Source organism: Erythrolamprus reginae, chromosome 4 (assembly GCF_031021105.1).
Source record: "Erythrolamprus reginae isolate rEryReg1 chromosome 4, rEryReg1.hap1, whole genome shotgun sequence".
Lineage (NCBI taxonomy): Eukaryota > Metazoa > Chordata > Lepidosauria > Squamata > Dipsadidae > Erythrolamprus > Erythrolamprus reginae.
The window spans coordinates 113,243,939-113,257,577 of record NC_091953.1 but is presented as its reverse complement, the minus strand read 5'-3'; the positions used below and the strand labels follow the sequence as shown (position 1 = coordinate 113,257,577).

Sequence of the window (13,639 nt, the reverse complement as noted above, 5' to 3'; positions counted from 1 at the left end):
CTCAGCTTCAACTGCAATAACACAAGAGCACGCAACAGGTTCAAACTTAATATCAACCGCTCCAAACTTGACTGTAAAAAATATGACTTTCGCAATCGAGTTGTTGAAGTGTGGAACTCATTGCCAGACTCTGTGGTGTCAACCCCCAACTTTCCACGGTTGACCTCTCCAGATTCCTTATAGGTCAGTAAGGGGTGAGCATAAGTGCACATAAGTCCGTCCCCTGTCCAATTGTCTCTCCTATATTTTATATATCTTTTCTCCCATTCATATATCCTTTCTTCTACTCTTCATTGATGTATTCTATTCTCATATCTCTTCTTCCATCCTTTCCCTGATATTTACTACTACATGTTTTTATTCTCTTTAACTTTCAATTTGTATTGGACAAAATAAATAAATAAATAAAAATAAATAAATAAATAAATATTGCTGTAAGGTTACAGTATTTGAACATTACTGGTAGCACACCTGATTGGCTGTGATTTCTTGTTCATTTTCAAAATTGTTTGATGGGTTTCAGTCTGAAGAATTTCCCCTTATAGGGGTATCTTTCTCAGGGATTAATGAGAGGTCTTATTTTGTTTATTCTTTCTTTGGATACTACGATTCAAGATCAGGAAATCCAATAACATAATTATATCGATCATATTGCAGTCTACTGACCTTCTGGCTCTTGATTACAATGCTTGATCAATGGTGATAGAACGTCTTATAAATATTTTCATTTGATTGTCTTACTGCATGAAAGTGAACAAGACTGATATTGTTTTATTTGTTCATTATTTGTCATTTCACTCCCACTGCAGTCTAAGTGGATCTCAGGTTGGATTCTTATGTTTCAACCTTATTTTTCTTTCCATGAATCTTTCCCCATTTATGTCTAGGACGCCCAGGTTGCTCCAAATCCTTCGGATTGCATCCTCAAGAACTTGACTGATGGCCAATGATATCTATTTATTGTTTCTGTAAATAGAATTTCTAAATTTCATTAAGTGAATATCTGCAGGGTGCAGGGGTTTTTGATGGAGGTGACTGCAGTGATACTAGTCTCTGTTTTGTTTGTCACTATTTTGGATACAATCCTTTATTTGTTTGTTTGTTTGTGTGTGTGTGTGTGTGTGTATGTGTGTATGTGTGTGTGTGTGTGTGTGTATGTATGTATGTATTTATTTATTTATTATTTACTTACTTACTTACTTACTTACTTACTTATTTACTTACTTATTTATTTATTGGATTTGTATCCTGCCCCTCTCTGAAGACTGAAGATTATTCCCTGAAATTCTGACAAAACACAAATCCAGCAAGTACACACACATAGTATATATATGGTACTTGGTCAAATTACACAAGCAAAATATGTCATTACAATGTTCACCTTATTTATTTTATTTATTTATTTATTGGATTTGTATGCCGCCCCTCTCCGCAGACTCGGGGCGGCTAACAACAGCAATAAAACAGCATATAATAATAATCCAATACTAAAACAGTTAAAAACCCTTATTATAAAAACCAAACATACGTACAGACATACCATGCATAAAATTGTAAAGGCCTAGGGGGAAAGAGTATCTCAATTCCCCCATGCCTGGCGGCAGAGGTGGGTTTTAAGCAGCTTACAAAAGGCAAGGAGGGTGGGGGCAATTCTAATCTCTGGAGGGAGTAGGTTCCAGAGGGCTGGGGCCACCACAGCGAAGGCTCTTCCCCTTGGTCCCGCCAAGCGACATTGTTTAGTTGATGGGACATTGTTTAGTTGAGAAGACCCACTCTGTGGGACCTAACTGGTCACTGGGATTCATGCAGCAGAAGGCTTAAGGAAGGTGAACATCTAATGTTTTAAGAAAAAAGTATGACATAAGTTTTCCTAGCTGTGTAAAAATAACTCTGCTAAGGGGAACAGTGCTTTTAACAGGATTAATTAATTCAAGTAGATTAATCAGTATTTAGCCACCATCAAACTCACTTAGGCAAAACCACACTGTATGCTATAGACCAATTTAATAAAAATAAAAACTGCCACCTAGGTCTCTAGTTATTATCATCTGTGGCAATTAGATTGCTCATTTATGAGCATACTCTGAGTGTTAATCTGCTATTTTGTTGCTTATTGATTACTCCATTTGTAAACACAAAAGAGTGGTTAACACCTCTTACATCTCCAATATAATTTTTCAGTGCCTCCTAGCCTAGAAATACAGAAATTATCAATAGCAATGTAGTGGGGATTACTGACAGCAGAGATTTAAATTTCTCATCAGTTCCCTTCCTTTTTGATTAGCAAGTGAGGGGATGGAGAGAGAACAAAGCTAAAGAATACATAATATAAAGACACATCATTAATATTCAATTAATATTGAAAAGAAATTCTTCAGCTTCCAAGAGATAAGTGGGACAATATGTTTCATTGTTGTGAACTGGATCTCTTGAATTGCCTAGATCCTTCTGTAATCATTTCAACAGAAACAAACAGCTACTAGGGTTTGTGAAATTTAATGTAATATCAGTAATATTTCTCAATAGTTGGATATGCCTTTACAAATGATACTACTTTTATGGCTTTATTTGTTTGTTTGCAGAGCAAATGTGAATTTAAGCAGGCTGGGGAAGTTTATTGGGTATTTTTAGAATTAAATTATGCATTTTGGAGATGCAATTATTCCATTTGTTATTTGTATTTAAGAGATGGGTTGCTTCGGATAGGTGTTAGTGTACAGCTGCAAATAAATAGGAAATGAAACCATATATACATATATCTCCATGTTTAGTAGAGAGCCACTTTCTCTGTAAAAAAGCCTACATCTTCACTTCACCCTATTTTTATGGAGAATAAACCCAAGGTGCCAAGTTAATCGCCAGTTGCATAAATTGTGAAAAGAAATACATACTCTAGATAACATTTTATTTATTTATTTATTTATTTATTTGTCCAATACACAATACATATGGAAGAGAATAGACATGAAGTACTGTAATATATATAAAGATAATATGTAAAAATAGAGAAGATATATGAAAGGAAGAAAATATATATGATATATGAGATAAAGGAAAGACAATTGGACAGGGGACGAAAGGCGCACTAGTGCACTTATGTACGCCCCTTACTGACCTCTTAGGAACCTGGGGAGGTCAATCGTGGATAGTCTAAGGGAGAAATGTTGGGGGTTAGGGGTTGACACTATTGAGTCCGGTAATGTGTTCCACGCTTCGACAACTCGATTGTTAAAGTCATATTTTTTACAGTCAAGTTTGGAGCGGTTCATATTAAGTTTGAATCTGTTGCGTGCTCCTGTGTTGTTGCGGTTGAAGCTGAAGTAGTCATTGACCGGTAGGACGTTGCAGCATATGATCTTGTGGGCAATACTTAAATCGTGTTTTAGGCGCCATAGTTCTAAGCTTTCTAGACCCAGGATTGTTAGTCTATTTTCATAGGGTATTCTGTTTCGAGTGGAAGAGTGAAGGGCTCTTCTGGTGAAATATCAATGTGATAGATAATTTGAACAAGAAAAGAAGAGTAAATTACTCCAATCAAATATTACTCATTCTTATTCTTTGCCAAATTAGTAACTGTTCTGGATGACAAGTTGCATAAGCAATATACATTTGTTCATTTAATTACAATATCTGTACTCTTGCTTGTCAGGCTGTTCTCCTGTTGCCTCAAACTGAAAGTAAGATTTACTGAGATGAAACAGATGGGATTGCAAGAATATCAGCAACTGAACTCTTTTCTATTTAGATCCAATTTTTCCTATAATATGTTAAGCTATCATCTTTTCAGTTTTGTTTCTAACAGCTTCCTGTGAGGTTTTTTTTTCTCACTATTAATGGGAAATCTTGCAGATAGTTGTGTTATATAACTGTATCTTGAGTCTTTATAAATCTGGAAACCAACAATTACACTGTTTAAGCGATTCTGGAGTTAATGTATTTCATTCCATTTACACTAGAATTAAAAGGAAAAGTGCAGGTTATAATAGCAGCAATTCTGCTCTCTGTAAATCTCTAGGTCATGGAGAAGTTATTTCACATCATATTAAGGAAAGTCTAGACTCAGTAGACAGGTTGACTGATTGGCTTAATAACCTCAGGCAACCAAGACCTGAGGGAACTTTTAAAATATCATACTGTATTATTTCCTTTGTGCTTCAGCTGGGTGAAGTTTATTAATGTAAGCTATTGATGATACAAAGACCTTTATGCCAAGTGATCTTAGATGTCTCAACTTATAACTTAGCTTCTTCCCTAACATGTTATATTTGCTTGTTACACTAAGTATTGTTTTAATTGAATAGTATGTAGAAGCATACATACTGAAATGAGGCGCACAAAGCTAATGTTAAGGAATTGGCTAGAATTGCTGGGAAAAAAATAACAAAATAAAGACAGAGAGGAAAGAAGGATAGTAAAAGAAGAAAAGCTAGGAGGCTGAGCGAAATAGAAAGAATAAGGCAATGGCTTACCAATAGTAACTGATGTATATCACATATGGTAATCGTAAACTTGCAAAGAAAAAAAATCTCAAAGTTAAGCTGATGGGAAATGTGAAAAATGAACTAGGAAGCAGAGAGAACAGCAGGAAAAAAGATAGGTATTTATGAAAAGGTGTCGGACTACTACTTGATTAGAAACAGAATGTGTATTAACCCTGTGAGAAGAAGCTGTTACTTACTAGGGCAATCCAAGGGTCATATTCACTACCTGACTCTGTTGTTTCTTCCCCAAACCCTAAAATCTTCAACCTTAGATTATGTATAGTTCACCTCTCCCCTTTTCTAAGAGGTCTGTAAGGAGTGTGCGTAAGTGCACCATTGTGCCCACCATCCCTGTCCTGCTGTCCTATGTCTTCTTTTATCATTACTTTCTATGTTATGTTTATATAAACTACTATCCTATACTTGATTGACAAATCAATCAGTCAGTCAGTCAGTCAGTCAGTCAGTCAGTCAGTAAGTCAGTCAGTCAGTAAGTCAGTAAGTCAGTAAGTCAGTAAGTAAGTATATGACTCAGATTGCCCAAGTTCTATAGTGGAATTATTGAGTCTGTCATTTGTACCTCAGTAATTGTCTGGCTTGGCACAGCAACCAAACAGGCGAGGTACAGACTTCAACAAATAGTTAGGACTGCAGAAAAAACAATTGCAACCAGCCTACCTTCCACTGAGGATCTGTATTCTGCATAGACCATAAAGAGGGCTGAGAAAATATCTACACACTCCCTCACATCCTGGACATAAATACTTCCAACTTCTCCCCTCAGTATGCTGCTATAGGGCATTCCATACCACTAGATAGCTAGACACAAAGATATCCCCCCCACCCCAGCCCACCCCCGTGCCACCACTTTGCTAACACCTTTCTCAGAGCAGTGTCTTAGACCTAAAAATATTTACTGGTGTAGTAGGACTGCATTGCTGTTTTCCTTCTCATCTTTCTCAACTTTTTATTTCTTATCCTTTCTTATCTTCTCATCTTTCCTATAATTTTCTCTAATAATGTCTTACGGTTTATCACTTGTTGTTTATACCTTAGGATTAGTAATTGTAACTATGATTAGTAATTGTATCTATGATCTATCACTTTGCTGTTTGTATGTACACTGAGCGCTTCTGCACCAGAGACAACTTCCTTGTGTGTCCAATCACACTTGACCAATAAAGAATTCTATATGTAATGGCTATCTACTTTTTCCTTCTAAGCCTCACGGTTAAAGATTCCAAGATATTAACCTCCATTTTTGTTTTGTTTTGAGTCTTGTCCAGTAAAAAGAAAAAAATTAGTTTTACCCTATATTTGGCTATAAAAGGGATATTGTGATATATTTTAAGCGGAATCTGCAAATATTCATCTTGAATATAAATTAACATTAAAAAAATAAAACCAGTCTAGGGCTAAATTAATAATCATATAAGATATGCACTATCTTTAGCTACAACAATGGAAAACTATCTGAAATCTTTGATAGCTTTTCAAATTATTTTGTTTTTTAATTACAAAGTAGAAACGTTGCCCTAAAATTACAATAATTCCTATTTACTTGTTGGTCACACAGACTAATCAGTACAATGTATGTTCTCCTTCTGCAAATCTGTTAAAATATCTTTGTTTTAACCAAAAGTGTTACATATCAATATTTTGTTCTTGCTAGAAGTGTGCATTTTATCACAGATTTAAGTCAGTAGATGGCTCCCTTGAGTTTCCCTTGGTACATTGTAAATAGCTACCCTAGATTTTCAAATTATAAGATCATTTGTTTTTCTTCATGATTTTAAAAGAAAACCTTACTCAATTTCAATGTTTGTTTTGTATCATTTTCTACCCCACATTTTCTCATTAATACGCATCCTCATTTTTTCATACAGTATCAGATATGAATTTAATGCGACTAAAGTCACAATGTTTCCAAAGTGGAATAATATATAAAAAATAAAATGAGGAAGTAGTAGAGAGGAAACCATTATTAACTGATATATACATCACATATGATAATTGCAAGACCACTTGATTAAATAATATGGTTTTAGTTTAGACATTAGCTTTATGTTAGTAATTTATTAACTTTCCTGCAGCTGAAATTCACAGATGTACCAACCTACATATCCACAGTTCTTCTTTAGGGTTTTGTTATAAAACAATTCAATTTCCACATTCACTTTGCCCTGCCAAATATTGGTAAACAAATATGTATAGATATTGATTTCTTACACACAAAGGAAACAGAAAGGCCAAAGGAGACATAATTATTCCCCAGGATAATTCATGGGATTTTATCTAGAATATTGCTGGTATAATATTAGAGGTATGTATACCTTTCGGCATCCTATAATAATTTCCACTTCTTTGTTACAATTCTGGTTTTTTGGTTGTTTTTACAAAGGGATGAAGATACTCAAAGACTGTTAAGGAGCGAATGTCTGCAGTATGCCCTTAAATCCTAGATGGAAGGGAACTGTAATTTACTTCCTGCTCATGACACTATTAGACTGTCTGGGCTAATTTCCTGTTTTTGTCTTAATTTGAAGAGCTAGAATCTTTAAATAGTCCTTATTATGTTTTGCAAATTGAATATTAGCTTCCTCCTATTTGGTTTCCTCTGTCCAATGTCCTGATTAGTTTTTCCAAAACAGAAGAATGCTGGAAATTCCTTCAGAGCTCCCATTAGTGCCTTACATTTTATTTAAGCAGCAAACATTCATCTTAAGAATTAATATATTATGCTGAAGTTCAATGGTGGGGTTTTTTTTGGTGTGCCTACAATTCACCTAGCTGGCTTTGTGCCTAAGCTACAATTAGAATCCATAGCCTTCCTCATTCTAGCTGCCTTAATTGCTACAACAAATGGACTCCCTAATATACTGCTCAAAAAAATAAAGGGAACACTCAAATAACACATCCTAGATCTGAATGAATGAAATGTTCTCATGGAATACTTTGTTCTTGTACCAAGTTGAATGTGCACAAGGGCATGTGAAATTGATTGTCAATCAGTGTTGCTTCCTAAGTGGACAGTTTAATTTCAAACAAGTTTGATTTACTTGGAGTTATATTGTGTTGTTTAAGTGCTCCCTTTATTTTATTTTTTTTGAGCAGTGTATATTTCAGGTAAAATACAAGTTTGACAAGCACCGTAAAATGCCAGCTATGTCAATTGTTGTCTTAATAGAACAGAAGAGAATAGAATATTCTTTACTGGCCAAGTATGATTGGACACAAAAGGAATTTGTCTCCGGTCCATAAGCTCTCAGTGTATATACAAATAAAAAAGTGATAAGTCATAGATCATAAATCATAGTTATTATCATAAATCATAAGACAGAAACAACAAATGATAAATCATAAGATAATACAAGAAGGTAGAAGGAAAGTTTGGAGCGGTTAATATTAAGTTTAAATCTGTTGTGTGCTCTTGTGTTGTTGTGGTTGAAGCTGAAGTAGTCGCCAACAGGCAGGACGTTTCAGCATATGATCTTGTGGGCAATACTTAGATCATGTTTAAGGCGTCTTAGTTCTAGGCTTTCTAGGCCCAGGATTGAAAGTCTAGTCTCGTAGGGTATTCTCCACAAAGGCAATAAAAACCATTGCAACATATCATGATCTGGCCTGTAATGCAATCGAGTTTGATATCCGTGGTCTAGAATCAATAACAACCACAAAATATTAATCTACCAAAAAAAAGTAAATTGCTAATGCTTGTGCATTAAATTTTTGGGGAAAATATTGGATATTAAAGTCCAAAAAAGCATTTAGCCGAAATGACAATGCACTGCAACATACATGTATTTGGAAATTTTAGGCCTTGGCAGTGCACTGTGCTATAGAGCATTCCATGCAGGTGTGTTTGGGGGAAAAAAATAAATAAAATCAAAGTGCATCTTGCATTCCAATCAAATGATTTGGATGATAAACATGTGACGCTATAGATTTCTGGATGTTTTGAATTTCATTTTCATGTATGACACGCAAAGCCTATTTCAACTGGGTGGAAATTTACAGGACATATGCCTCTTATCCCTTTTTTTGTTCAGTATTAGCAGTCAGGATGTTCACATGGGTAAGAAAGTGAGTGAGTCTTCTAGGTGACCATCTTTATAATTAATACATAACTTTAAATCTGCTTTGTTCCATGCAGCCATATCTTCTAGCAGCTGATTTAATTAGTGCTGTCTTTGCATAGCAACAAAAGAATCGTCTACACTGATTCTCAAAGGCCGTATAAATCTAGTACTTATAACATATTGATAGTGGGCAATCTGTGTGGTGGACTAGGATATCTTTGAATTAGGTAAATAATGTCCAAAAGTTGTCAAGGTTTTCTAAATCTTTAATTGCACACAAAAATGCTGAAAGGAGTGGATGAGAGATGTTTATAAATCCATGAGTAAATGTTTGAATGTTATTTCAATGGACTTATTTCAATTCTTAGTACATGTTTATTGTCTATTTAGGAAGATGATACCTTTTTAGGGAGATGATACCATCAACCAGCCACTTTCTTTATAGATAAATTAGCACTACTTGATGATCTGTAGCAAACAGACCATTTCACTGGAGTGTGAATTAATTAAAATTATATGCTTCTCAAATAATCACTGATTTCTTTTTAAAAAAAAATCTAGCCTTATAAAACCCAGAATGGTTCAGCTATCACTAAAATGTCTTCATTACCAGCAGTATTGTTGAACAGAGATGTTTACAAATCCACAAGTAAATGTTTGAATATTATTTCAATGGACTTATTTCCACCCTTGGTGCATGTTTACTGTCTATTTAGGGCGATGATACCTTTTGTGTACCTGTACTCTCTCTATAGGCACTTACATGTTGCTTTTTAAAACTATAAATGTGTGTATTTTGTTTCGATACTAAACATTTCCGATTTCCTCCCTCATTTTCTCTAAAAACGTTTCCCTTTCAAATGGTTATTTATGAGCCTGAAGGGATTATTCTCCCTCACTCCACCTTTCTTTTCCTAACCAGAACCAAACAACTCCTGAGAAATCAGGAGCCAAGGTTCAATTTGTGGGCATTAGGCTGTTATGCAGTCTAGGAATATAGAGTCTAAAAAAGCAGGTGCGAACTGGAGCAAAAAGAAATCTGGCTGTCTTCTTCCTCCCTCCCTCCCCGTTCTGCTTGATCTGGTGGTAATTCACCTTCGTGAAAAGTAGCAGTATCTCCCAAGCAAAACGAATCGGAAGAAATCTATGTTGAAAATTGGGGCGGTTGGGTTTTTGGGGAGGATGATCGCATCCTTCTCAAACCCTAACCGCCCAGTTTTTAGATGGAGTGACCTCTACCGCAGTCTAATCACGGAGCCGGGCTTCTGGATAGCCAGCCTCACCCTCAAAAAAGCTTCCAGCCCTTCGGCTCCTGGAAACCCCGGGCAGGGTAGCCCAGCACTCCCGGGAGACGGGTGCCGCCCTGCCGGGATCTACCGAGGAAGGAAGCGAAGCCCCGAGGGCGATTCGCTCCGGAGACCAGACACCGCCGCGCCTCGCGTCTTTGTTGTCTGTCTGCTGCTGCTTCGACACGGCGAGTCACCTTCCCCGGTCCGGAAGGTCAAAGCTGGGTCTGACGGTCGCGCTCGGGCTACTACTACGAGGGATCCCCCGAGGAAGGGAGGGTTGTGTGGGGACTGCCAAGTCGGGAGGGGTTCGCGCATAACATCGGTACGCCTCAAGCGGAGAAGACTTTCCCGGAGCCGGGGTGGAAGGAAGATCCAGATGGCAGGTTACAACTTCGCTTCCTTCCCGCCTTTCGAGGGCGCCGGACTCTCCCCCCCCCCTTTTCCTCTCACGCGCCCCGTTTCTTTCAAAGGTTGACTCAGCCTTCCATCCTTCCGAGGTGGGTAAAATGAGGACCCAGATTGGGATTTTTTTTTGGGGGGGGGGGCGATAGGCTGACTCTGTAAACCGCTTAGAGAAGGCTGTGAAGCGATATATAAGTCTAAATCTCTGTGGCTTTCCTTCAAGAGTCGCCTCTTCCCTCCCTCTCCCCCCCCCGTCGTCTCACCTCACGAGCGGCCACACGACCTCGCTCTCCCACCCCCGCGTTCGGCGCGAGCCTCCCTCCCATTTCCCCCTCACCACACACACAAACATGCGCGCGCGCCGGGCGCCTTTATTGTCTCCCCTCACCACCGCCGCGCCACGCGCTTCTCTGTTGTCGCGCGCGCGCTGAGCGGCGGTCCACAAAAGCCCCGCTGGAAGGCGAGGCGAGGGAAGGGTGGCCCGCTGGCGCGGCTTCCCTTTTCAATCCCACCACCCTCGTCTCCCGTCTCCTTTCTTGTTTCCCGACCGCTTGTCGTGGCTGGCTTTTTGCGTCTCGCCCCGCTTTTTAACTCCCCACCCACGCCCCAAGGACAAATCCCCTCCCTCGGTTGCCTTGGGAAGGGGAAGGGAGGTGTGTGTGTGTTTGTGTGTGTTGCGTGCGTGTGTGTGTGGCGGGGTGTCGGCAAGGGTGGGACCGAAGTGCCTTGCCATGAAGTCTTTTCCTCTCAGGAGCCGAAGCGTACACTTTCCAGATGCTGCTTCCCGAAGCGCTCGGCGGCGGCGGCTCTGAAGAGGAGGAGGTGGAGGAAGACGCGCGGCGGTGACCCAAGCGATGGAAGCGGCAGTTGCTGCCGCCGCCGCCACCGCCACCGCCATGGAGAACCGGGCATGAGCCCGGCGTCGTGGAGGAGAGAGACACTATCGCAATCTTGAGAGAGGCGAGACGAGACCGCCGCCTCCGCCGCTTGCTCGCTTTTGGCGGCCGCTTGTTGCTTTGCCTTCGGGTCCGGAGCCCTCGGGGAGGCTTCATGGGTGGGTGACCCCGCGGCTTTCCCGTCCTTGCCCTTGGCGCGTGAGGCGATGGGGTCGCGCCTAGGCTGAGTCTCCGAAGCCCGGCGCCCTTTCCCGCTGTTTTAGCTTCAGCCGGGCGCCTCAGGAAAGCGCGGGAAGCGAAGGGCCATGGCTGCAGCCATCGCCAGCGGGCTGATCCGCCAGAAGCGCCAAGCGCGAGACTTGCAGCACTGGGACCGGCCCTCGGCCAACAGGAGGCGCAGCAGCCCCAGCAAGAACCGCGGGCTTTGCAATGGCAACCTGGTGGATATCTTCTCCAAGGTCCGCATCTTTGGACTCAAGAAGAGGAGGTTGCGGCGCCAAGGTGTGTGTGTGTGCGCGTTTGTGTGTGCTTGTTTGTGTGCTTTCTGTCCGTTTATCTCTGTGTGTTGCGCCTTGCCTTTGGTGTTTTGAAGCAAAAGTCCCCTCAATTGTGGCTGCTCACAAGTTGGGGCTTGTTAGGGGTAGCCCTCCCCTAGCAATTGAGCCCAACAGCTTGATGTCGCTAAGTGAGGAATCATGTGACCGCACGGGAGGGTGGGATGTTGCAATGGTCGTAAGTGTGGGAAATGGTCATAAGTCACTTTCTCCCCAGTGCCGTTTATAACTTAGAATGGTCGCTAAGCAAATTGTTGTAAGTCGAGGACCGTTTGTGGGTAAAGGAGAGAAAATGAAGGAGGACACAAACAAATAAATAAGAGAAGTAACCTCCCCTTACCTTCTTGATGCTTCCATTGGGATTGTGGAGGGAAAAAAAGGCTCCCCCGTTCCATTTGCTCTGTAAAGAGAGGCTGTCTTGGAGTCAAATCTGTCAGAAGTGGTTCTCATGCTTTTATTAGGCAATAATCTGAAACAACTTTTCCACCATAAGCATGGCTGTGAACAGATGTCTAAACTCCCTACCTGTTAAATAATATTTGATATGTAAATGGTACAGTTATATGGAATGTTAAAAAGTCAAAAATTTATTTAATTACAATCAATAATCAAGCTAACCACTGAAATGCTGATAGTGGTTATAACACTTTATATAAATGGGCGAACAACAACCCACCAAACCTATGTTTTGATTACAAGTACCAAACGCTGCAATATTTGGTAAAGCAATTGGGAAAAGTGCTATCAATAAATTCATTTATTTTTCATGTAGTCAAGAATATTATATATATATAAACTCTGGCCTTGTGCCCAACCTTCTGATTTGCTCATCATCTGTGCTACTAATGCTTAAAATGGCCAGGTAAGATTATCAGTATTTTGGATTAATTAGAACTGGTGTGTGACATTGTGTAAATGGGATCCCTTTATGCCACTTTATTTTCATGCAGAACAAAAACGCTTAAAAAATGTTTTCCCACATGTTTTAGTTGAGCTGTGAGGGTGAGCTCTCGGGGCTTAAAGTACAACAGAAAATGTTGCTCTTTGAGATCTGTGAACAGTACTCTAACTTGTTTCCAATCCAATTGTGTGAAAATGGTTAAGAAATCTTGAAGCCCTGGAGACAGCAAGGGGAAAAATTGTGTGTGTGCTGCTGGAGGACAAAATCAGTGATGGAAAAACCATATGATGTGAAAGTAAATCTACAAATCTACAGTCATGCTTGATTTTTCTCATTGCTTTCATTTCCTCAAGAAGATTGTTTGTTTTAATAATATAACAAGTTCGATTTGAAGGCAATTTTTCTAATGTAAAAGATCGTTTATAATTTTCCCAGTATGAACAATTTACGTGGAGAAAAGAAAATAAGCGTGATGAGAGAACAAGCGGGCCAATAAACTAAGATTTCCAAAAGATGCACATTAAAAAATGTGGCAATTTGAGATAGGATAATAAATGTAGCATTCAGTGCATTTTGATTTATTTTCAAATATTAACAAATGAGCAAGATAAGACATGTTAAGACATTTGATGGCACTGCAACTTTAAGTATTCAGAGAAATTGAAGTGGAGAACCCTTCATGAATAAACATAGGGAAATTCCAATTCCATAACAAGTTGTCTTTGCATGCTATGGCAGGCTCACTCTGATCTTGTTGACTTTTTGTAATTGTCTTTCTTTGCACTACAAGATTTTGGGATACCCCCTTAACACTTGTCTCCTCCTCTTCAGTTTTATATTTGTTTTATTCCATTTCTTCCCTTTCTGTGAACAATACAGTACTACATAGTATCCATCTCCCCTTCAATTTATTATTTTGTATTTCTTGCCACCTGTGCAATCACCAAGCTGATCTTCCAGGGCAAAGAGCTATAACTTAGGGAATCTTTGAACAAGCTAATATACCAGATGATGTGTGTGTTTTTGTTTCTCTCTCT

The 13,639-nt window shown here is 39.4% G+C and overlaps 1 protein-coding gene across 4 annotated transcripts in view; it reads left to right on the top strand.

Annotated features, from left to right (window-relative positions):
* The window catches only part of FGF14 (fibroblast growth factor 14), a 443,719-nt gene that overhangs the window by 267,651 nt on the left and 162,429 nt on the right, over positions 1 to 13,639 (top strand). Inside the window, exon 1 of one of the 4 annotated variants that reach the window (XM_070751239.1) lies at positions 11,453 to 11,648. The exons of the other annotated variants lie outside the window; for them this stretch is intronic. Within the exon in view, the coding sequence (XP_070607340.1) occupies positions 11,453 to 11,648 (196 nt within the window). Of the gene's footprint in view, positions 1 to 11,452; positions 11,649 to 13,639 lie in introns of those variants that run through there. 4 annotated transcript variants of the gene reach the window in all.